The following is a 22,793-nucleotide window of genomic DNA, read 5'->3' on the forward strand; positions in this document are numbered from 1 at the left end:
TGTGTAATAATTGTAGTAGAAGTAATTAATAGGCTTCATACAATTAAAAATAGCAAACTCCGGATCAGAAAAAAAAATCCAACCTAACAATATGATAAAGCTTGACTATTGCAAAGCCCACTCTCCTCCAAGCCCTCACATAATGGAATATTATTATTATAATTGTCACTATTAACTTCTTTCTGGTTTCTTTTTATTCAGTGAATAAATGAATGCTAACTCCAGTATTGAGGATTTTAAATGTAAGATGATAGAGGGAAAGAATTATTGCAGGCAATAAAACGTAAAGATAGCTTATCGGTTAAGGCCACAAATAACAGAAGTTCAAATAGCATAAATGAATGAAATCATGCAGTTTATATCCCAAGAGTATACTCTGGTATAATATCAGGTGCTGTGGGTAGGGTGTTGCATTAGTTTTGTGGCATTCAATCTGTCCTTCATCTTTTTGAACTTAATAAACTACAGTAGTTTACGACCTTGAAATCATTATGAGTGATAAGTATATTTTTCCTTCTTTTTGTTTTTCCATTTCCTTTATTACTAACTTCACAACGCAAAGTATATTTTCAAGAAAATGTTAGCTTGTGTTTCTTTAAATTGTAGATTTAGTAAGCAAGTGGCTGAAACACTGAGCTATAAATATGATATTAAAGCAGTGTCGCAATAAAGAACACAAATAAGAACCCTTATAATAATACATTCAGTGGAATCAATTAATTAGGAAAATCTTAAGCTTGGAAAATTGGTCTTAACATAAAAACAACAATGTTGTATTCAATAAGAGCTAATGCAGTGGTTCATTAGTATTCAAGTCAAACTGAAGATCAGAAGTTTAATGATATGGAATGCTTTACATAAAAGTTCAGCTGAAGTTGAAAGGTTGTAGAACATTTCAATAATTCTGCCATTTTTATGAACTAGTTAAAATATTGTGATATATGTACTGTATATGCTTTCTGGTGGATTACCAGACATATTTAGGCAGTTTTCTTGGCAACATGAAAGTCATTCCCTTCTGGGATGTTTTTTTTTCTTTTCTATTTTCCAATTTAGCCATGATTTTCTCATGAACTTTCATCCAATCCAATCCTATTATAGAAAGACCCTGTTTTTAATCATTAAATCAGTCATGCCCCTTTCCCAAGTTTCTGTGGCTGTTTTGGAAGATCTTTCCAACTGCCTCTGGGTGCATTTGTATTCACAGCCATTTGTATTCAAGAAAGAAATTTTCCTTGCATCTGGAGGATAAATCACCCAGATCCATTCCCAGTTGGATGCTAAACACAATGCAGGGCCTGTGGGGATGCTCAGGGAACGGACTTACCCGGTGAAGCCATGGACTCACAGCTCTTGCTCAGAGAGCAAGAGGCAATCATGACTACAAGACTCTTTCCTGGATAGGGGAACTCTTCCTTTTATCACTCACACCCTGGACATCTCTCATTTGGACTATTGCAGTGCCCTCCACATGAGATTAACCGTGAACAGTTCCAGAAACTTTAGCTGGTACAGAATGCAATCATGCAACCATTGGGACAATGAGAAACATTGCATATAATACCTCTGCTTTGAGGCCTGCATTGGATGCCAGTTTGTCGCCAGATCCAATTCAAGATATTGAATATGACCTTAAAGTCCTAGATGGTATGGGGCCAGGTTACATATGGAACCGTTTTTACATCAGCCTGACCCATCCAGTCAGGTAGGGAGGAGGGTATGTTGTGGACTCTGCCATTTAAAGAATTTTAACTGATGGGGTCCAGCAAGGGAGCCTTCTCTGCTGCCGCACCCCCCACCCGGAACATTCTCCCCTAGAGGTGAGGCAGGTCCCCATTCTCCTTGACTTTTGGAAATTATGCTAATTGATGTAGTTTGGTAATTAGAAAATATTTTATCTATCTATATATTTATAGGACTTTTGTTTAAATTGCATAATTAAATTAGAATCAGTTTTCTATATTTTTAGTTCCAGATCGTTTAGGATGTGATCCACGAACAAGGTTTCAGGTTCCTCCAAATACAAAGCAGTGGATTGCTCTGTTGCAGCGAGGAAATTGTACTTTTAAACAAAAAATTCTGCGAGCAGCTTCACATAATGCTTCAGCTGTGGTAATTTACAACAATGTATCTGGCAACGAGCCTGTTACCATGACTCATCAAGGTAAGAACTAAGCTATCAGACCTTCATTTCAGCTCAGTCCATTTCATCTATTATTTGGAGCTTTTTTAAAAGTATATTTACTTAAATCTGCAGGTTGTGATTAATTATATAAATAAATGTTACTGGTTGTCATTCTGAGCCAAGTAATGCCCAAGGTAGCCCCGCTCCCCATTCCTCCCAGCTTTACCTTGATGGAGAGGATTTGAGGTGAAAGTTTAAATGTGGTTACAGTGTCAGTTTATTTTGTAATCATTAAATATATTAGTTAATAATTACTGCTGCTGTTGGCCTTCAACCTTTTTCCAGTCAATGCTATCAGATGACCTTGAATTCTGGCTTTTTAAGAGAATTTTTCTTATGGCTCTTCACAAACTAATATATTACAATAAATGTATATATTTTATAAGCATAATTTCATTGGGCCTTTTCAGTAAAGAAAAGTTTGATCCACAATTAATGTTCTTTTCTGCTAACTGTCCCAGTTTTACATTTTCCTGAATTTCTGAGTCTAGTTCACATAGAAATTGCCAATATTTTAAAATTGTTGCAGTTTCAAAATTATTCCTCCTATTTAATTTGTTCTTTTTGTTGCTGCCTTACATTGGAGTAAATTCTATGTTTTGGAGAATGAAATGGAAGACATTGGTCATTTTTATTTCCTAAAGATGCTGCGAGTAAAGAATGGTGAATTTAGAACTAAGAAGATGAATATTTTTAAAATTTTCATCTTTTCCTGGTATTAGCAGTTAAGATACACCATATATCATTATGAAATAAAATTATAGTGAGGAGATACTTGTGACATATATGAATATATTACTTAAAAGATTTTGGTTATTTCCTAGTTTCTTATGTTACTAATTATAGCTTTTTTAGAGACCCTAAATTTAATAAGAGTTCTTGTTTCTAATAGCATGTATAGTTGGAAGAATTCATAATGTACATTAGCATATCACTCAAATGGTTTCTCCTGTATATTTATTTGTTTATTGTAGGAACTGGAGACATTGTTACGGTCATGATCACTGAAATGAAGGTTAAAGAAATCTTGAATTATTTAGAAAAAAATATGTCGGTCCTAATTGCAATAGCCGTGGGAACACGCCATCCAAGCAAAAATGTTAATCGAAGTTCCCTTGTCTTTGTATCCGTATCATTTATAGTTTTGATGATAATTTCTTCAGCATGGCTAATATTTTATTTCATTCAGAAGATCAGATATACCAGTGCACGTGATCGAAACCAGGTAATCATTCTAATCATAAAGAATTTGAAGTTTTATCTAGCGGTAATGCCTTGATAAATATATATATGTATGCTAAGAATGCAAAAGGGGCTTTGCTGAATGTTTAGGTTTCTTTTAATTTATAAAACAAAAATAATGCTTTTTGTGGCAGGAAATGTATTAACTTTAAAAGGTCTACTTAGGTGAGCTATTTTTCCATTTTGTTTTTAATGTCCTAAAAAAACCTCGGTTTCTAGTAAAAAGAATGAAATTAATCCTAGGAGTTGCAACTAAGTGAATGTAAGAATATTATATAAGATGTGCACTCAATCATAGTAACTATGTATTACTGTTGTTCAGCAAAAAAAATCTTTACTCTGAAGGGCTACTTTTAAAGGGTTTTTTAAAGAATAGCATTACCATACTCATGAAAAATGTCTCCCTACCCTGCAGATAAAATAATAAAATATTATTTATGGAAAGTATCTATTCTACTTGCAGAGTGAAATTCCTATATTTACCCATTAAATTGTAAGGAAGTTTGAGTGGGACTTTAACCTGATGTTTTTAAGGGATAAGGACAAACAGAATCATTGTTAAAGACAACAGATTCTGTTAATTGTTCTGAATAGTACAAAGCATTTGTTAAGGATTAATTTAGCATCAGGGTTGTAATGCAATCTTTACTTTTATGTATGTGAAGTGCAGTTGTCATTTCTCTGGCATTAAAACATTGTAAATATACTGTATTGGCTAGCAATATCAAAGCTATATAGAAAGATATGTTCTTCTGTACTACTGCTTACTTTTCTTTTTATCTCATATAGCTCTATGCTAAAGTACTGTAATTAATTTGAATTTGAATATCTCCGATTGAAAGGAGCTTGAATACTAAGATCACTGGTACCTGAGAATCTAGAATGGCTACTTTAGTTAGAGTTGAACTTTAAAAACTCAAGTCAAACATCAAACTAATTCTCTAATATAAGACTATCCCTGTAGTTTTCTTTGTAACAATACAAAAGTGATTTTCATAGCTTTCCTCATGTCTTCTTCTGTTTTTTTTACTTTCCACTCCAGCTGAAAATAATGTATTTCCTTGTGGTCTCCAAATATTAGCTAGACCTGAACTTGGAATTTTAACAAAAACAGTTAGCTGCACTCATTCAATTTTGCAAAAGAGAATAAAAACAAGGTTATATACAAGCACTGATCTGCCACTATATATGCATCTTTCCTCTATTAAATTTCTACAATATCCGCTACAACCTTGAGGCATTTCAGATAAAATGACTGATAGAACTCCATCTAAAAATACATTGCACAAACATATTGGACTAAGAGTAGAAGCGTGTTGAGATTGGTGGGAAGAGAAGCGAGTTAACTCTTTTAGTTCTGACAGTTCCATTCTAAAATGTTAATTACTAGTTTTCATATGTTCACATAAATAAATGTGCACATATATATTCATGACTGTATATAGATCTCTGTCTCTCTGTACACAAACACAAAGTTTTGTTGATTTTTTTCAACAACTTTGTTCCTTAGTTTTGAAGCTTAGTAATCATGTTTTTCTGAATACACATTGACTGTTTACATTAGCATAGGCCAATTGGATATTTCATTTTCCCACAAAATATGTCGTGACTAATGGCCAGTCCTCACACTTACAAAAGTCCTAGCATCCCCATAGTCACATGGTCAAAATTTGGGCACTTGGCAATTAGCATTTATTTAGGACAGCATCCCAGGATCATATAATGCCCATTTGCAACCTTCCCAGCCTGCTTCCAACAAGCAAAGTCAATGGGGAAGCCAAATACACTTAATAACCGCATGATTCATTTTACAATTGCAGTGATTTGTTTAACAACCTTGGCAAAAAAAAGGTCATAAAATTAGGTATGACTCACACCTTGCTTAGCAATGGAAATTCTGGTCCCAATTGTGGTCATAAATTGAGGACTTCTCTGTAGGGCATGGTAGCTGAGAATAATGGGAATTTGATTAACAGAATTGAAGAGTACCAGCAGGGAAAGAAAGAAACAATATTGACATAAAATTGGATTACTCTATGTGAACTTCATTTATTCTTTAGAGTGTTGAAGAAAAATTTTAAAAAATTCAGGCTATTGGTTGAGAAAAAGTGTTTTGTCATTCAAACTGTTTGTGGGATACAATATCATTAGTTGCCTACATATAAATATCCAAGCATTCTTTATAACAGTTAAGTGCTGTGGCAGGAGGGGAATTTTAAGCCAGGAGAAGAAATTCTTCAGTCCTGAAGGAAGAGTGGATTCTGGGAACTGCAATTTTCCTCCTGGTTCCCTTCACAGGAGGGAAGTTGGGGAACATACTTTCTAGCTGGCAGTCATACCACAATGAATATAGGCTACAGGGGTGGGATTCTACCAGTTCACACCTATTCGCTAGAACCAGTTGTTAACATTCTAAGCAGTCCGGAGAACCGGTTAGAAGAAATTACTGGCCTAATCCTGTAAGGAAGGCAGGAAGGAAACATTCTGGTGTTGCTTACAGAAACTGCCTCTCTGTTAACCCTTATTACGTTCTTGGCAGGACTAGACTTTGCTCGTGTGGAGTGACCATTCAAAGTTACAATGGCACTGGAAAAAGTGACTTATGACCATTTTTCACACTTACGACTGTTGTAGCATCCCCACAGTCATGAGAGGCCAGGCAAGGAGATGCGTGCCTCGATGTGAGTGATGTTGAGTTGGCCATGCCCAGCCAATAACATGACCACCAAGCCATACCCACCAACTTAGCCATGCCCACAGAACCGGTTGTTAAAAAATTTGAATCCCGCTCCTGGCTAAAGAGCATTTTTTTATGTGGAAAAAGTCTCCTTTGGTATTAGTTGTCTAATCCAGAGGTTCTGCCAGTAATTAGCACCAAAATAGGTTTTCTCTACCTTCTCCCATTCCCTGAGCAATCATTGCAGATATATTTAGTTTGAATATTGGTTATTGAAGTTCCCTTGTTTGGCATACAAAGCAGCCTATAATTATATAGTTCCATTTCTCGTGTTATTTTTCATTGTTTATTTTATTATATTATTTTACTTTTGTTCACACTCTTTTCACTTCTTCCTTTTTATTTTTATAAGATGCCTAGAGTAGTCCTATGACAGGCAGCAAATAAATGAATTTAATTAATAAATAACGCCTAACTTTCAACATCAGAATTCATGAAGTTAGAAATCCTTCAGATATTAATTAAAGCAAATGGGGAAACTGGTGGTATATGAGTCTCATATTTCATAAACTTCACATACTTTGGTATCTCCTCTTCAATTACAACATGTGTAATTTGAGTATGTAATTACCTAAAAATAATCACGATCTTAAAATAATCACTTTCTGACAGGATTTATTGGCTTGCAGCTGTGATGGGTTAGCTACAAGATGTGTGTCTTAAAGGGGAATATTAAACTGGTAATATTTTCAGAAAAGTTTTATTGAAATGGGAAATAAAGAGAATATAATTAAAGTAACAAGGGTTACATCTCTAAGTAAGGGTGCACAATATGTTAGACTTACATCTGCTAAAAGCAATAGCAGTGAGACAAAGTTTCAATAAATACAGTTTAACTGATTTATTGCTATCCCATGATAGCAATATATTATATCATGGAAATACTTCTGAAAGGAAGTATCAAATAATATTGTTCTATTTCTTCCAGCTAATGCTAAAACTTCCATATTGTTCCAATGTCAGGTCCTTTTAAATAATATTGTTACAAATATATATATTTGTATGCAGAGATTTCAAAAATAGAATGGATTAGAAAGACATTTTAAAAAGTATTTCTGGTCATTATATGATACAAAATATTCTCTAGATTTTGCCAGTATATTCAAATGTTCATGCTTTGACAATGTTAGTGGGAAGGTATGGGAAGTCAGGTACTATACTGTTTTTCATCTTATTTATATTACACATTCCAATAGGGAAAAAGTCAATTTGTCTGACTTTAAAATATCTATGTTCATAGTGTTTAATTATTTCTTTTTTCAAACTTTTTATCATTAACTTTTTATTTTTTCATCCTCTCTTTGCCATTTGAAAAAATGTAGCATGTAAGCACTTGGAATGCAGTGATCCCAGCATTCTGCATTTGTGATATCCATATCAAATATCTATTCTGTAAATTAAAAACTTAAGACCTTTTCTTTCTCCAGTATTTTATGAAGGTTGAAGAAACTTAATGAAAATTTTATGTGGTTAGAAAGCTTGTCTTATTAAACTTTCATGAGGAAATACCGACAGCTAAAGAACAGTTCAAAATGTTTAGCTGTTTTAAAGGAGAAAACGGTTGTTACTGCTCTGTCTGCATGTAGCTGATGCACACAAACACAATGCATGTAATGGTCACACAAAATAATTCCTTCACTGAGGTTCACAGATTTAAAAATACTACCTATATGGAATAGATGCAACCATAACTAACTAGGACCAGACTGACATGGCATAAAAAATATCAATTATAATCAAGATACAACAATGCAAATACTAAAATTTAAAGATTAGTAAAATTGGGATAAAAGGGTTTAATTTTTTTAAGGGAAAGGTTTTAGAGAAAGATTTAACAAGTTGAAAAGGTCTTCACAGAAAGATTAGTCCTAAATGAAACAAGGAACAGTTTAGATCACAACAAAATAACAACAAATGCTTGCTCTCCTCCCAACTTTTTCATTTTTTTTGTTTCAAGTATATTATATGAGTCTTCATTATATATAGTAATAGACTAACTGCATCTTTCCTTCGACTTGTATTTTAATGGCATATTGGGGACTATGTTGCAGACAGCAGTCTACATTTCTTACTAATTTGGATTCCAATAAAATAGGTGATTCATGTTTTTGGTTAAAGAAATTTTAATTACAAAAATATTCTTGTTGTGCACATACTATTCCCAGATCCCCCTAGAATGTGTCTCTGCATGTGGATAGATAGGTAGAATAAGTGAAATATTGTAAAGTACCATCTAGAGTAAGCATCAAAGCAAATGTAAGAAGTGCAATTTTTGTAATGCTTAATCACTCCAGTGTTTTCTCTTTTTTTCAAAGCGTCGTCTTGGAGATGCTGCCAAAAAAGCTGTTGGTAAACTAACAGCAAGAACTGTAAAGAAAGGTGATAAGGTATCACTCTGTTACTTTATTAGAAAATCTGTCATTAGCCTTTGGCTCTGTCTTCTTTCCAATTTATTTACTTCACTACAGGGATTGGTCTGTTTTTCGTTTTCGGCAATTATTCACAGAGCTACTGTCAGTACATCTCCTCTGTTTATGTATATTTTTCCTAGCCTATTGCCTTAGTTGTGTCCTTTACAGCCAGAAAGATTATTTTAAATTTTCATTTGCTCCTGCTGATTTGTGGGAGCAAGGTTGTGTAGTGATTAAGATATTAGACTGGCATTGGGGAGAGTCAGGTTCAAGTTTATCCTCAGCCATGGAAGTTGACCAAGTGCCTTGCATTCCTGATGGAAAGGTGGGCACAAAAATAATACATGATTAAGGTGATTTTGAAATACTTTTTATGTAATTGATATTAAACTATTTTATACTTTATTACCATTCATAATTTTTATTTACTGATTGCCTTTTGTAATACCTCTATTTTTTTATGTGTCATATACAAGATTGCCAGGAAATGATCAGGAAATATATCAGGCTTTGATCCAATGCTATTTTTCTAGAAAAATAAATAAATAAGGCTTCTCTGTGTATGCAAATCAGTTCTAGATTTTGTTATTGAATTGTCAAAAACTTTATTGTCCTTTAGCCCCTATATAAACGAGAAAATTTAGTAGCAAAAATGTGCTAATGCGTGCTTTGGAATTCTCTTAACAAGAGAGGTAAATTCAAGGTAAAAAGACGTCAAGATTATAATGCAGGAAGCAGCAGCAGATGTGCTTATTGTTGGCAGGCATGTAGAATATATCTGCCATTCATCAGTATTAACAGTCAAGATTCAGAGTATCAAATAGTTGTTGCCTGTTTGCAACACTGAGATTGCTAATTTTACAGCATTTAGGGGAAGGGGCTTTGTTCTTATATTAAGTGGAAAAAGTATACACATTATGTATGCCACAATTGAAGATTGTAATATAAAATAAAGGTCCTGAAATCATAAAATGATCGTGGTTTTAGAAACATGATTTCCAGATAGATATGGGCAGTAACACGTAGCTGTTAGTTTGTCAAAGAAAGGGTTTCCCATTTAACGCATAAACAAGGCAATTTGTTTATACGTTAAATGGGAAATCCTTTCTTGAGTCCTAATATTTGTACAGTCCTACTGATAAATTTTATAACTCAGGAAAGACATTTACGGTTACACACAATTGGGCAGCAGGAAGTATTTGAACAACCCAGCTTTTAAGGACATGTGTTCCTTTTTACTACTGCAGTAGTTGCATCATTGGAACTTTCGTAAGGGGTCTGCAACTAATGTTTCAATTTTGTGTGAGAAGTACTTCCCCTTACTATTAAGATGACGGTTAATTCAGATTGTATTAAATAAAATCATTGTTGTATGATTTATTGTTATGATCTCTGTATGTCATATTTGGGCGCTCAGGATGGAAAAACTGAAGTAGGCAGGACTCAGCAATTTCAGGCAAAAGAAAACTGATATGTAAGCCTGAAATGGGTAGTTGCTGCTGCTCAGGTTTCAAAAAGGAGGAAGGAAAAGGTCTCAGATTTAAACCTTGAGACTGATTTATGCATACAGGGCTTCCTCCTGTGTCCTTCATTAGACAGATTTTCTGCATATGTAAGACATTTTTCCTACTTGCAGTAAAGAATCTAACCTAGCTATGTTAAAGGCTATGAAGCTTCTTCTGTTAATGTATGTGAAACTATCTAAACACTTTGTAGCTATGCCTGGCAAAATCTGACACGGGGATAAAAATCAGAGATTCTAAAACAAGCTCCTGTGAGCTTTTGGAAGAAAGGTGGGATAGAAATCTAATAAATAGATAAATATAGTCAGGGCTAAAACTATTCTAGTCCTTCCACTCACTGGCTGCTTGCTATAAGTATTCTGCTGTAGATGGATCTTATTGGAATTTTCACTGTTCATTTTAGGAAACAGATCCAGACTTTGATCACTGCGCTGTTTGCATTGAAAGCTATAAGCAAAATGATGTTGTACGCATTCTACCATGCAAGTAAGCCAATAGTTTCCAGTTCTTTTATTCCTCAAAATAAATTAATTGCATTTTAAAGTGGTTTTACTACTCCTTCTTCTATCTTGCACTTTTAGAATATTTAGAGTAGTTGTTTTTTATTGGGGAGTGGGTTCTACTTTGGTACACCAACCACAGTCTGCTAGAGTTAGGCGGCCAATACATTTAAATAAATAATAATTAAAGAATAAAAGGAGCTAACTTTCCCATGTAAGGCAAGCAAAAATAGTCCTGTGTACCCTAAAAGCTGCAATAGTTTACAATAGCAAATATACTTTACTAATACAGTCTTGCATTTAGATGGCTGACTTTTAACTGCTGATAGATTCAATGCAAACAGGATATTTTAAATCTGTTTGCGCAAGTTTCTTTTCTTAGACCTTGGCTTTACTTTAGTTAAACAGAAGAAATCTTGCTAATGATATACAGGTTCATTCCCTGCAAAAAGTAAGAACCATTTCTCCAGGGTGCCCCAGGCTTTTTTTCATTTTTAAATGAATCAAAGTAAAAGGTCCTTTCTGCAGAATATATTTTGCAATCCAAAAGGATATAATCTTCCAACAACTGGTGCAATGTCTTCAACAACTGGTGCACCACAGATATACAGTTTTCTTTAAGTGGAACTCCATGGTACCTTTGATCGGATCAGACTGGGAATTGAATGGAGAATCCATATTGTGAAATGACATTTAAATGATTAAAATAGGGCATTGAAGAACAGTCTCAAAATCGTTTCCCAAAATAAAGCAAATAGATATCTACAGAATTAGTGTAGATAAAGATCCAGGAACAAGCGTATTGTACTTCATTTAAATTTATGTCACATGGTTCCTTCTTATTCAGTGTGAGTAAGACAGTATGAAAGAAAGAAATTGAATGAGGCAATCTAATAATGGGTTTATTGCCTAAAGATAAGGCAGGAAAAAAATATAAGATAGAGCCAAATAAATTATTATATATTGCCATACATATTTTGGGCAGTATGAAAGAAGGAGCAACTTGTATATACATCTGTGAGATTTTTTTCATTAATAAGCCTTACATAGCCAGATATTGGCTCATTTACTTCCTTCTTTTTTCATGTTTACTTTTTTCTTTCAGAAAAATAACAATAGAAGCAAAAAAAAATACACTGCTCAAAAAAATAAAGGGAACACTTAAACAACACAATGTAACTCCAAGTCAATCACACTTCTGTGAAATCAAACTGTCCACTTAGGTAGCAACACTGACTGACAATCAATTTCACATGCTGTTGTGCAAATGGAATAGACAACAGGTGGAAAGCATAGGCAGTTAGCAAGACATCCCCAATAAAGGAGTGGTTCTGCAGGTGGTGACCACAGACCATTTCTCAGTTCCTATGCTTTCTGGCTGATGGTTTGGTCACTTTTGAATGCTGGTGGTGCTTTCACTCTAGTGGTAGCATGAGACGGAGTCTACAACCCACACAAGTGGCTGAGGTAGTGCAGCTCATCCAGGATGGCACATCAATGCGAGCTGTGGCAAGAAGGTTTGCTGTGTCTGTCAGCGTAGTGTCCAGAGCATGGAGGCGCTACCAGGAGACAGGCTGGCAACAACCCAGCATCAGGACTGCTACCTCCGCCTTTCTGCAAGGAGGGACAGGAGGAGCATTGCCAGAGCCCTGCAAAATGACCTCCAGCGGGGCACAAATGTGCATGTGGCTGCTCAAACAGTCAGAAACAGACTCCATGAGGGTGGTATGAGGGCCCGACGTCCACAGGTCGGGGTTGTGCTTACAGCCCAACACCGTGCAGGACGTTTGGCATTTGCCAGAGAACACCAAGATTGGCAAATTCGCCACTGGCGCCCTGTGCTCTTCACAGATGAAAGCAGGTTCACACTGAGCACATGTGACAGACGTGATAGGGTCTGGAGACGCCATGGAGAGCGTTCTGCCTGCAACATCCTCCAGCATGACCGGTTTGATAGTGGGTCAGTAATGGTGTGGGGTGGCATTTCTTTAAGGGGCCGCACAGCCCTCCATGTGCTCGCCAGAGGTAGCCTGACTGCCATTAGGTACCGAGATGAGATCCTCAGACCCCTTGTGAGACCATATGCTGGTGCGGTTGGCCCTGGGTTCCTCCTAATGCAAGACAATGCTAGACCTCTTGTGGCTGGAGTGTGTCAGCAGTTCTTGCAAAACGAAGGCATTGATGCTATGGACTGGCCCGCCTGTTCCCCAGACCTGAATCCAATTGAGCACATCTAGGACATCATGTCTCGCTCCATCCACCAACGCCACGTTGCACCACAGACTGTCCAGCAGTTGGGGGATGTTTTAGGCCAGGTGTGGGAGGAGATCCCTCAGGAGACCATCCGCCACCTCATCAAGAGCATGCCCAGGCATTGTAGGGAGGTCATACAGGCACGTGGAGGCCACACACACACTACTGAGCCTCATTTTGACTTGTTTTAAGGACATTACATCAAAGTTGGATCAGCATGTAGTTGTTTTTTTCCACTTTAATTTTGAGTGTAACTCCAAATCCAGACCTCCATGGGTTGCTAAATTTGATTTCCATTGATAATTTTTGTGTGATTTTGTTGTCAGCACATTCAACTATGTAATGAACAAAGTATTTAATAAGAATATTTCATTCATTCAGATCTAGGATGTCTTATTTTTGTGTTCCCTTTATTTATTTTTTGAGCACTGTATTTGAAATATGCAATGCATAAGTTTCAATTATAATGTATATACTAAGGAAATGGTAACATAGTTTAAAGTACAAATGTCAGTTTATTAAAACTCACAGGCAAATTATTCAGAATGCTAATCAATAATATTAAAACCTTTGCCATATATTGATGGTTTACAGTTATTCCAATTTATTTTTAGGCATGTTTTCCATAAGACCTGTGTAGATCCATGGCTAAGTGAGCACTGTACCTGTCCTATGTGTAAACTGAATATTTTGAAGGCCTTGGGAATTGTGGTGAGTTGAAGTTGTACATAAACAGTTAATATTGTTGAAGTATGCATTCTAAAATACCTCACAAATTCATCTAACAAGAGACAGACATTCCAAGATGTGTTAGTTGATTGCGTGAAACAGCCATGAGTACATTTGGAACTAATAACTAAATAAAAAAACTTTCATTATTCAGGGTTGTTTTTATTAGTTACAACTTGACATTTTCTGCCAAAACCCTTAGTCATGAAAAAGCCAAAATAAAACTTAATTACCTTGACATACAGTAACCCATAAGTAATTGCTGTCTTCTCTAAGATACCTATTTCACAAAGCAAATTTATTCTATTAAAGGATATTTTAACGAGACTAATCCATTAAAAACAGATTTTAATCTAATTTCCTTACTTTAAAGATTTATTATTTGTGGGTTTGTTGGTGGTAGAAACCAAGGCAATCTTCATTAATGTACCCATGAAAATTATTTATCTTGGGCTGAGGTTAGTGTTGGTGTTTACTGTTGTGAAAAACTGCAAATGAACTAAATGGGGCAAATTAAATTAAGATAATTTAATTTGGCTTTTGGCTCATGGAGCACTTTCAGTCATGTAGCTGAAACCAGGAGTGACCTACTAATTTCTGGCAGGTGACATAATTTTTTTAAAAAAGTAAGAAAGTGAAATAAAGATTAAAGAAATCAAATCTGACTTGGATTTTTAAACCTCCCAGATAAAAAAAAACATGGGCTGAATTTCTTTCCTTGGTAACATTATGACATTACCAAATTAAAGCGTAACTCTACTTGGAAGATGTCCATCTCTATTGGTGAGGAGGGGAAGAGAGATTCTGAATAAAGTTGAAGAGAATGCAATGCTACCTATTTCATTGGTTATTTTGTTTATATACTGCTGGGTTGGTGACCTGTAAAATAGTTTGATTAATTAATAGATTGTATAATGAAGAAAGACATGCACATAACCGTGAATAAAACATTGGGGGGAGGTGCTCAATTTGATAATATTTTGAACCAAATTCTTAATGGATGGGATTTGCTTGGAATAATTGATCTCCCTTTGGTGTTGATATTTATGTTTAAAATTTCATGATACTACCTCATGAACGTATAATTTTGCTAGCAGTGTAAAAATGGTATACATTAATATGACAATACTTACTTTCAGACAAATGTACCATGTGCTGACAATATGGCCTTTGACATGGAAAGACTAACCAGAGGCCAGCTAGGTAACAGGAGATCAGTACTTGGTGACCTTAGCAGTGACAGCTCACTCACTCTTGAGCCCCTACGTACTTCTGGTATATCACAATTTCCGCAGGATGGAGAGCTAACTCCAAGGACAGGCGAGATCAACATTGCTGTAACTAGTAAGTAAAACTAGCCTTTAATATTAGAATCATTAATCATGTGTTGCTTTAGACTTGTTTCTCTTTAATATAATAGACATAATTTCATAGAATCTACTGAATTAAGGAAAATATGATTTTTTTGTGATCAAAGTTACAGTAAATCTGAATAGGACCAACCTCAAAATATTGAACTTAAAAACATTTCTCACAAAATATAATAATTGTTGCATACTATTAAGGAGGACCTATCGTTTAAATCAAGAGAAAGCAGGGTGTCACTTTCCAAATGTCGTTGGAGTGAATCATGCCTCATCATTGGCCTTACTTGCTAGGCCTGATGGAATCTGAAGTTCAATTTTATCTGGCATGTCATGTTTTGCCACCTTGGGCTTTGAAAGACTAAACAATTTGTGAAGATAGCCTTGATATAAATGGTGGTGCTTTCTAGGTTTTCTGCACCATATCTTTTAACGTTTTAGAGTTAAAAATGGGAGATTAGTGTACTGGAAAATAAAGTTCCAGCCCCATATTTATTTCTGGGTCTAGGATCCACATGAACACCAGATGATGCAAAGTTTATTTGATGAATGCTGAACAGCATAGGGGGGGAAAGAGAAAGATAAACTGAGGGAGGTGATCTTGGGGAATAATCAAAACAAACAAACATATTATTTATTATGTAATTTTACCTCAACTTTACTGGTAAAAGGTCAAATTGGCTACCAACATTTTAAAAATAAAAAGCAGAAGTAAACAATTTAAGAGGATAAGTTTAAATTACCATTAAAATATAATTTAATTAATTAAATAGAAGTATAGCAGAAGAGGTTCATATTTACAGAATTCCTAAATGCCAAGGAAGTAGAGGCCAGATATCCCAATGGAATGTAGGTTGAGAACAACACAAAAAAGAAAAATATTTGCCCCTGGGTTAGAAAGTCAAGCCTCTGGCTGTAGGGCTTCTTCAGAAAGACCTGGCATCTTAATTTTACTGGCCAATAGGTTATTGGAGAAGTCAATACCAGCTTCTTAGGAGGTGCCCAGGAAACAAATCTTTCAGTATATAATCTCTGTATCTTGTACCAATTAGAAACTTAGTTACCACATTTTGTACTAATTGCAACTTTAAGACCATTTTCAAGGGTAGGCCTATATATAATGGATTTCAGTAGTCAAGATAAAATGAATCCAAATGTGATATCTGTCATAGACAGAAAGGGATGCTACTGCACAACAGGCACAATTGAGGGAAAATTCTCCTCACTACAGTTGCAACTTGTAAATTGAGCAACAGTTGAGGATCGAGAATTACTTACATAGCACAGGTATCTATGAGGATAAAGGTTCGTGCTCTGAGTTGTGCGTTGGTTTCCGAACGTTTCATTACCAGCTAGGTAACATCTTCAGCAGAGTTTAGGAGATGTCAGTGTCAGTGTTCTGTTTATAAGAGCTTCGGGTGTGGGTATGTCAAGTGAGGGTCTTGTGACAGTCTTGTGATGGGTCAACTATGAGTCATCAGCGTGTCTTGCCACAAGACCCTCACTTAACCACACCCATACCTGAAGCCATTATAAACAGAACGCTGACACTGACATCCCCTAAACTCTGCTGAAGATGTCACCTAGCCTGGTAACATGATATTCAGAAACCAAACTACGTGCTCGGAGAACTTTACCCTCATCCTACACATGAGCTACAAATATTCAACACTATTGCAGAGGTATCTGTGTCAGCAGTATGATAACACTATGATCTGAATTTGTCGGCAGTAATATTTCATCAGTTAACAGTAATATGTTTTAGACCCAGTTCCCCATTCCCAATATGAATTTTTATTGGATGAATCTGCTGTTCAGATTCATCCAGTAAAGACTCCACAGTTTTTGAATTTCTCAATATCAGTTCAGTTTCAAAAAGAACTGAAAATATTTCACCACTGGTCTTGACATAGCAATAACAGATCTAAGATCTGGCTCAGAAAAATATTAAACTTTGGCTCTCAAGAGGCTGTGGCACCGTTATTCTCATGAACTTACATAATGCTCAAAGTATACAATACCAGAAGATACTCCTATAGGCAATAAGCTTACAGCCATGCTGATTAAAAAGATTTAGCATTTGGAGGAATTGAGAATACCAACATGACCAACAAGAAGAAAGTTTGGAGTACAATTAGAAAGACCCCCAAAAGATGGAACAATATTATAACATAACAGCCAAATGAATTGTCATACTACTACTTGCCCCAAAATGGCAACTCTCCAAATAGAATACAGAAAAATTGCAGGAATTATGAATCAAATGAGTATTTTAAGTGGTAGAAGTAGCAAATTCCAAGAAATATGTGAAATCTTATAAATTTTCTCGCCTTAATTATCTGCAAATTGAGCAAATATCTTGGATTGGGCATCATAAAATAGTTGGTTCAGAATGGTTCAGAAACAAATATGCAAGATATGGAAACAATCAGTATTGTAGCATTGTTGAAACTGGGCAAAGGTTCTTCAGGTCCAAAGAGCTTAATCTCACTCCTATGCCAAATCACGCATGCAGTTTTTGATCTCTTGGCAGCATATCTTCCTGTTAATCATCACATGTTACTTTGCAAGTTGTACAGTTTGACAGAGGATTTTGAACTAATATAAAATATCAAAAATACAATCAAAACTGCCACTTTAGTATAGAACTTAGAGGCAAATACAACCAACCATCCATAAATTTAATAGAATGACTTATCAGAAGAAAAGGTGCTGGCACCATTCCTCTTTAATATTGAAGTGACTGATCAACTAATACATTCAAATAGAAAAAGATTCATCTTTGATGATTGTCTAGCTTTAACAGTGTAACAAGAAGGCTTATTTAGTGATACAAGTAATTAGAAAAACTGACTGCCTGGCAGTCAAATTAGTCAGTATCTTGAGCTCCTCATGGTGCTGATAAAGAAGGCACTGACCTCCTTTATCCATTTCTTTTTGATCTGAGGTCATTTTGGACTATATAGTGATTCAGTCATCTTTCATTCTACTTAAGATTTAATTTCTGATCTGTATTTTGATTCTGCAAATGGAAGAGGGTGACCTAAGCTTTACCCGCGTTTTAATTTACCTGTGTTTTAATTTTAATTAATTAATTTAATTCAAAACCTGTGTTTTAATTTAATTTAACTGCCTGGTAGTCAGTTTTTCTTATATTTATATCACTGTCTTTAATCTAAATCAACCTTGTTACACTGTTAAAGCTACATAATCATTAGACACTCTGTCTTGGCTTTGTTAGTTCAGGGTTGATTATACACAGAGAAGCCACTCATTCAACAAAAAGTGACTAGTTATTGAACAACAGGTGCTAAATTATCACAAATTGTTTGAAGCCCTTTAAATCCAAAGCATTTTATATTGCTGGAATAAACTCAGCAGATGTTAGAATGGAGAAAATGGCAGCAAACGTATGCGTCATTTGAAGGTCCTAGTTGCCTGCATACTTAATTTAATAGATTGAGTGGGGGTACTCTACTAAATTGTTGACCAGTGACTGTAGGAAGAGGCATACTGTGCAAAATCTACTTTGGTTTTTGTTAGGGGAAAACAGTTGCACACTTTAGGATCATATTGTGGCCAATTCACAAGCCCTGAAATAAACCTGTGGAAAGTATGACTGGGGAAATTGACTTAAGAATAAGATGGGGGAACATACCATTCCTACAAAGAGGCATTTATTGTATACCTTAACTTGAGGTCAGTCACATTTTGGATTATTTAAATATCTGAAAGAGACAAGGATTGGGTATTCCATGTGATTAGTTTGACATCTTTGAGCTCTGTAAGAAAAAACAACAGAATTGACAAAATATTATCTATATGCTCTGTGTGTTCTTTCTTTGAATTGTACTGTCTTAATGTGAGCTGATGTTTTCAAAGCATTGCTAGTTTGCTTTTTGCAAAAAAAAGTATTTTGCATGGTGGGATGATTTGATGCTCAGGACCCAGTTATCCCTTGTACATAATTTCTTCTCTAAGTTACTTTTTATATTCCTCAACAGACTAATAAATTAATGATAATAGAAGTGGTAATATTTTGCCTTCTGAAAAATTATGGTTTTTTTCGCTAAGCCTTTTCCTTTACAGCAACTATTTAGTAAAACCATTCATTCTACTTTCTGATAGTTCAAAATATTTTATGAGCCTTATGAGTTTAGCAGTAACATATAGCTTCTGTTTCAGTTTACCAATTAATAGTGCAGTTTTCAATGAAAGTGTAGTATATCTTAAAGATCCTTGTGGTTCTTGCTAGGCAAGTTTGTGAGTTTTGACATATTTTACACAAGTGTAGAGATCAGCTTTGATTAGTCTCCAATTCAGATTGATTCAAAAAGTCACATCAACCTAGAGAGCTGCACAAATTATATACAAATTTAACCTTTAACACAGCTGTAATATTTTACTAATTGGATGTATTTCATTTGTTGAAACTAAGTAATTTGAGAAGGGAAGTATTGCTTCTACTTACATATTTCTTGCAAACGGGTTACAAAAATCTTTGTCATAGAAGATTTCTATAAAAATATGATACGTAGTGCTGGAAAGCTTTCCTTATGGTATTATCAGTCTTATTTATTTGTTTACTTATTTACTTTACTTATTTATTTTTGTCTTTTCACATCATTTTTTCAAGGTCAATATCTAGCTTGAAAGTACAGGCTTATACTTTCTACAGTCTCAGTTCTATAATCATGGATAGGGATATGATAATCATGACAGGGCTAAATTCAGTTTGAAGAGTCAAGTTATGTCCATTTTTGAAAATGTTTTGCATGTTTATATTATACTTAGAAAATAATGCACCATTTTCTGATTTTTTTAAATGTAGAAATGGAATAAATTTGTATTGTAAAATGTAGGTCAAATCTCAGTGGTCAAAAGCAGTTCATCAAAACACACGTTTAAAAGCAACCATAGTAATCTGTTTCAGTATTTTGTTTGTTACTCTGGTCATGCAGACATAGAGATAACAATAATTAAAAACATGAAGCATTTTATTTCTATCTGAAAGCTTTCAGGTTTTGCTTTTTAAATATGGTCAGCTAACCATGTACCAGCCAGTTAAAAATGTTATACAGTTAATATTTTGTAAAATTGCATTGCATTAGGCTAAAATTTTGCTTTATTTTGTGCGTTATTATTGTTTCTACATGAAATTCTGCCTTTAAAAAGTAAACAAACAACATTTACAGGTTCCATGTCATGTGTGTATGCTCCTAAATACTTATTTGGAAATTTATCAATTTTGTCAATCTTTAATTGCAGGTAAAACTTTTGCTTCTGCTTTCCTTACTTTGCATTGATTTAAGCAAGTCATTTATAACTAATTGTTTGGGTCTGCTAACCAGTCCACAAGTATACTGTCTACTTTTTTCACTTTTCCTCATAACTTTTTGGCTGCCCTTCTCCACCCAGTATCTTCCATTGCTAAACTTCTGCTTTCCTCTGGAGCTTCACTTCCTGATGCTTCATGACTAGAATGTTTATCTTCTGCTTCTGATCTTTGAGGGCTGTGTTTTCATCGACATATGCCTTCCACGAGTGATTTCCTCCCTTTCCTTTGTCAACAGAAGAATGGTTTATTATTGCCAGCTTTGGCCTCCTAAGTGCCCTGACACTCTGCTACATGATCATCAAAGCCACTGCAAGCTTAAATGCTAATGAGTAAGTAATTGTACAAGTTGTCACATTTGTGTGCATGACAGATTTGCAAAGAAGCATCAAGTAGATGATGTAGGTAAATTGGCATGTTAAGCCAAAGAGTATTTTCCTACCATTTAAGTTGGGTATACAAACACACTTCAGTTTTAGTTCAGAGCAAACAGTTAAGTATTATCATGCTTAGCATCAAGGATAAGTTGCAAATACAACAGTCTGGGAGAGGGAGAACATGTGAGTGCCTGTTTTGCTCCAGGGGAAGCTAACAGAGTTTTATTTATCATTATACTAGCAAAAGAAATAATCTATCAGAAAACCTATAAAAAGTATGAAAAAGTAGCAAGGACAACATTTTATTCAGCATTTTTATTCCAGTTGGACATGCACTAACATCTTTCCCCTGATCCTATTCCCAATCTACTTACAGAAGTCTAGTTTCCAGTTAATCAAAGGCTTGTTCACATAGTATCTCTACATTTAATAAAATACATGAACAGAGAATGAGAAATGTTTTTTAACAAGTTTTCCTTTACAAACTATCATTTTTTTTAAAAAGTGGGAACTTTTTCATTAGGTAGTCTTAGAAATAATCCAGTAAAATTTCTGGTAAAAAATTAGAATTGATTTATCTAGGCTAGTACATTTTCATTTTAAGTTTCAGCCACTAATTACCAAATTTGGTGATCATGCAATATAATTATTTTGACAAGTACTACAAATACATATTTCATCTCTGCTGCAAATTAGCAAACCAGATTTACTAGTTTCCTATTGCTATTTAAAAAACCAACCGTATGTTATCTTGCAAATTGTCTCTATCATTATAGTTGGTGAACACTAAAATCCTTTAAAAAGGTCTTCTCTAAGTTCTGCAATCTACAGTTACTCATAACTGTCTTTTCTGTAGTAGCACCTGCTCTCTAGAATTATTCCTTCCCAATTTATATGATGCTGTCTGTCATAGGCTTTACTTTAGCAAATGTCATAGATGTTTTTCTTTTTTCACTCCTTTCTGTATACTTTGTAATGAATAGTATTTATAGTAACTATTCTTAGTTTTAGAATTGTGTTTTTGTTTTTATAATAAACAACTTCAATATTAATTGTATGGCAATAAGTATTAACATATATTAAATTAGAAATGAATAATGCAACTTTCCATATACCTTTCAGTTTTGCTGAAGAAACAGAATTGTATCTCTCGTATCATTTACCTTGATTAAAAAATTTCCACTAATGTGAATACATCATTTGATCTTATCCAGTTAGAAGTCTATCAGTTTTACATAATACTTCCTTGTAACAAATAAAAAGTTGTAAAATAATATTTAATTTCACCAAGATTTTATGATCTTACAATGACATATTCAAAATAGGGTATAGATTATTTTTATATCCCCATCTTCAATTTCATACACATAGGAGGCTGTATTTTGATAGGATGACACAACATAGAAATGGGGCAATCATCTACATTACATTCACTCTTCCTAGGAGGGTTTCATAACAGAATTCATACTTTGGGAGAAATTATCCATATGTTGAATTTAAAAAGTGATAAATAAAATCCATTACTTGTATAATTATCTTCTGAAGCTGCTTTTTATATCTAACTCCTAATGTCTGTAGGTTTGTATTTACAGAATAGAATAGGTTTGTCTTCCTTCCCATTGACTTGAAAGTACTGTTTGTTGTCTCAGAATACCCCGCTTATAACTGTTTTTGAAAATTTCACAGTTAGTCAAGCAGTACAATATTATTACTAATATTGTATGTTTTTTCTTACTTTCTTACAGAGCTGAATGGTATTGAAGATACAATCTAATCAGCTGCTGCAGGAAGAAAGCACTTATTTCTATTATCATTTTTTGATAATGTAACAAGAATCTGTTAGTACATTTTGTTTGCATAATTTACTAATGCTAAAGCTTTGTACTAAGAAAAAGATCAATAAATTTTTTGAAAAAATTAGCCCAAAATTGACTTTTGTTTATTATTTAACCACACTGCAGTGAAAGATGTCTGTTTTCTTACCTTGGAAATATTTCAGGCTGATTCTACTAAAGCGAACCATGCACACATTTTTCTAAGAACATGGTACTAGAAATTACATAAAACAGCCCTAGCTCTATGTAAATCCATTTCAATGTAAATCCATTTAAAAACTGCTGCAAACAAAAACAGTTCA

At 34.5% G+C, this 22,793-nt stretch overlaps 1 protein-coding gene across 2 annotated transcripts in view; it reads left to right on the forward strand.

The window, feature by feature from the left end:
* The window catches only part of RNF130 (ring finger protein 130), a 47,064-nt gene that overhangs the window by 14,301 nt on the left and 9,970 nt on the right, over positions 1-22,793 (forward strand). Inside the window, exons 2-9 of one of the 2 annotated variants that reach the window (XM_026686356.2) lie at positions 1,970-2,164; positions 3,160-3,410; positions 8,480-8,551; positions 10,502-10,584; positions 13,466-13,562; positions 14,720-14,924; positions 20,518-20,611; positions 22,402-22,576. In XM_026686356.2, the coding sequence (XP_026542141.1) occupies positions 1,970-2,164; positions 3,160-3,410; positions 8,480-8,551; positions 10,502-10,584; positions 13,466-13,562; positions 14,720-14,924; positions 20,518-20,611; positions 22,402-22,417 (1,013 nt within the window). In that variant the 3' untranslated portion in view covers positions 22,418-22,576. Of the gene's footprint in view, positions 1-1,969; positions 2,165-3,159; positions 3,411-8,479; positions 8,552-10,501; positions 10,585-13,465; positions 13,563-14,719; positions 14,925-20,517; positions 20,612-22,401; positions 22,577-22,793 lie in introns of those variants that run through there. The other variant, XM_087955192.1, reaches the window with a different exon arrangement.

The sequence above is a fragment of the Notechis scutatus genome, chromosome 2, assembly GCF_049901735.1.
Source record: "Notechis scutatus isolate UNSWTSFEM ecotype Mainland chromosome 2, rNotScu1.2, whole genome shotgun sequence".
Lineage (NCBI taxonomy): Eukaryota > Metazoa > Chordata > Lepidosauria > Squamata > Elapidae > Notechis > Notechis scutatus.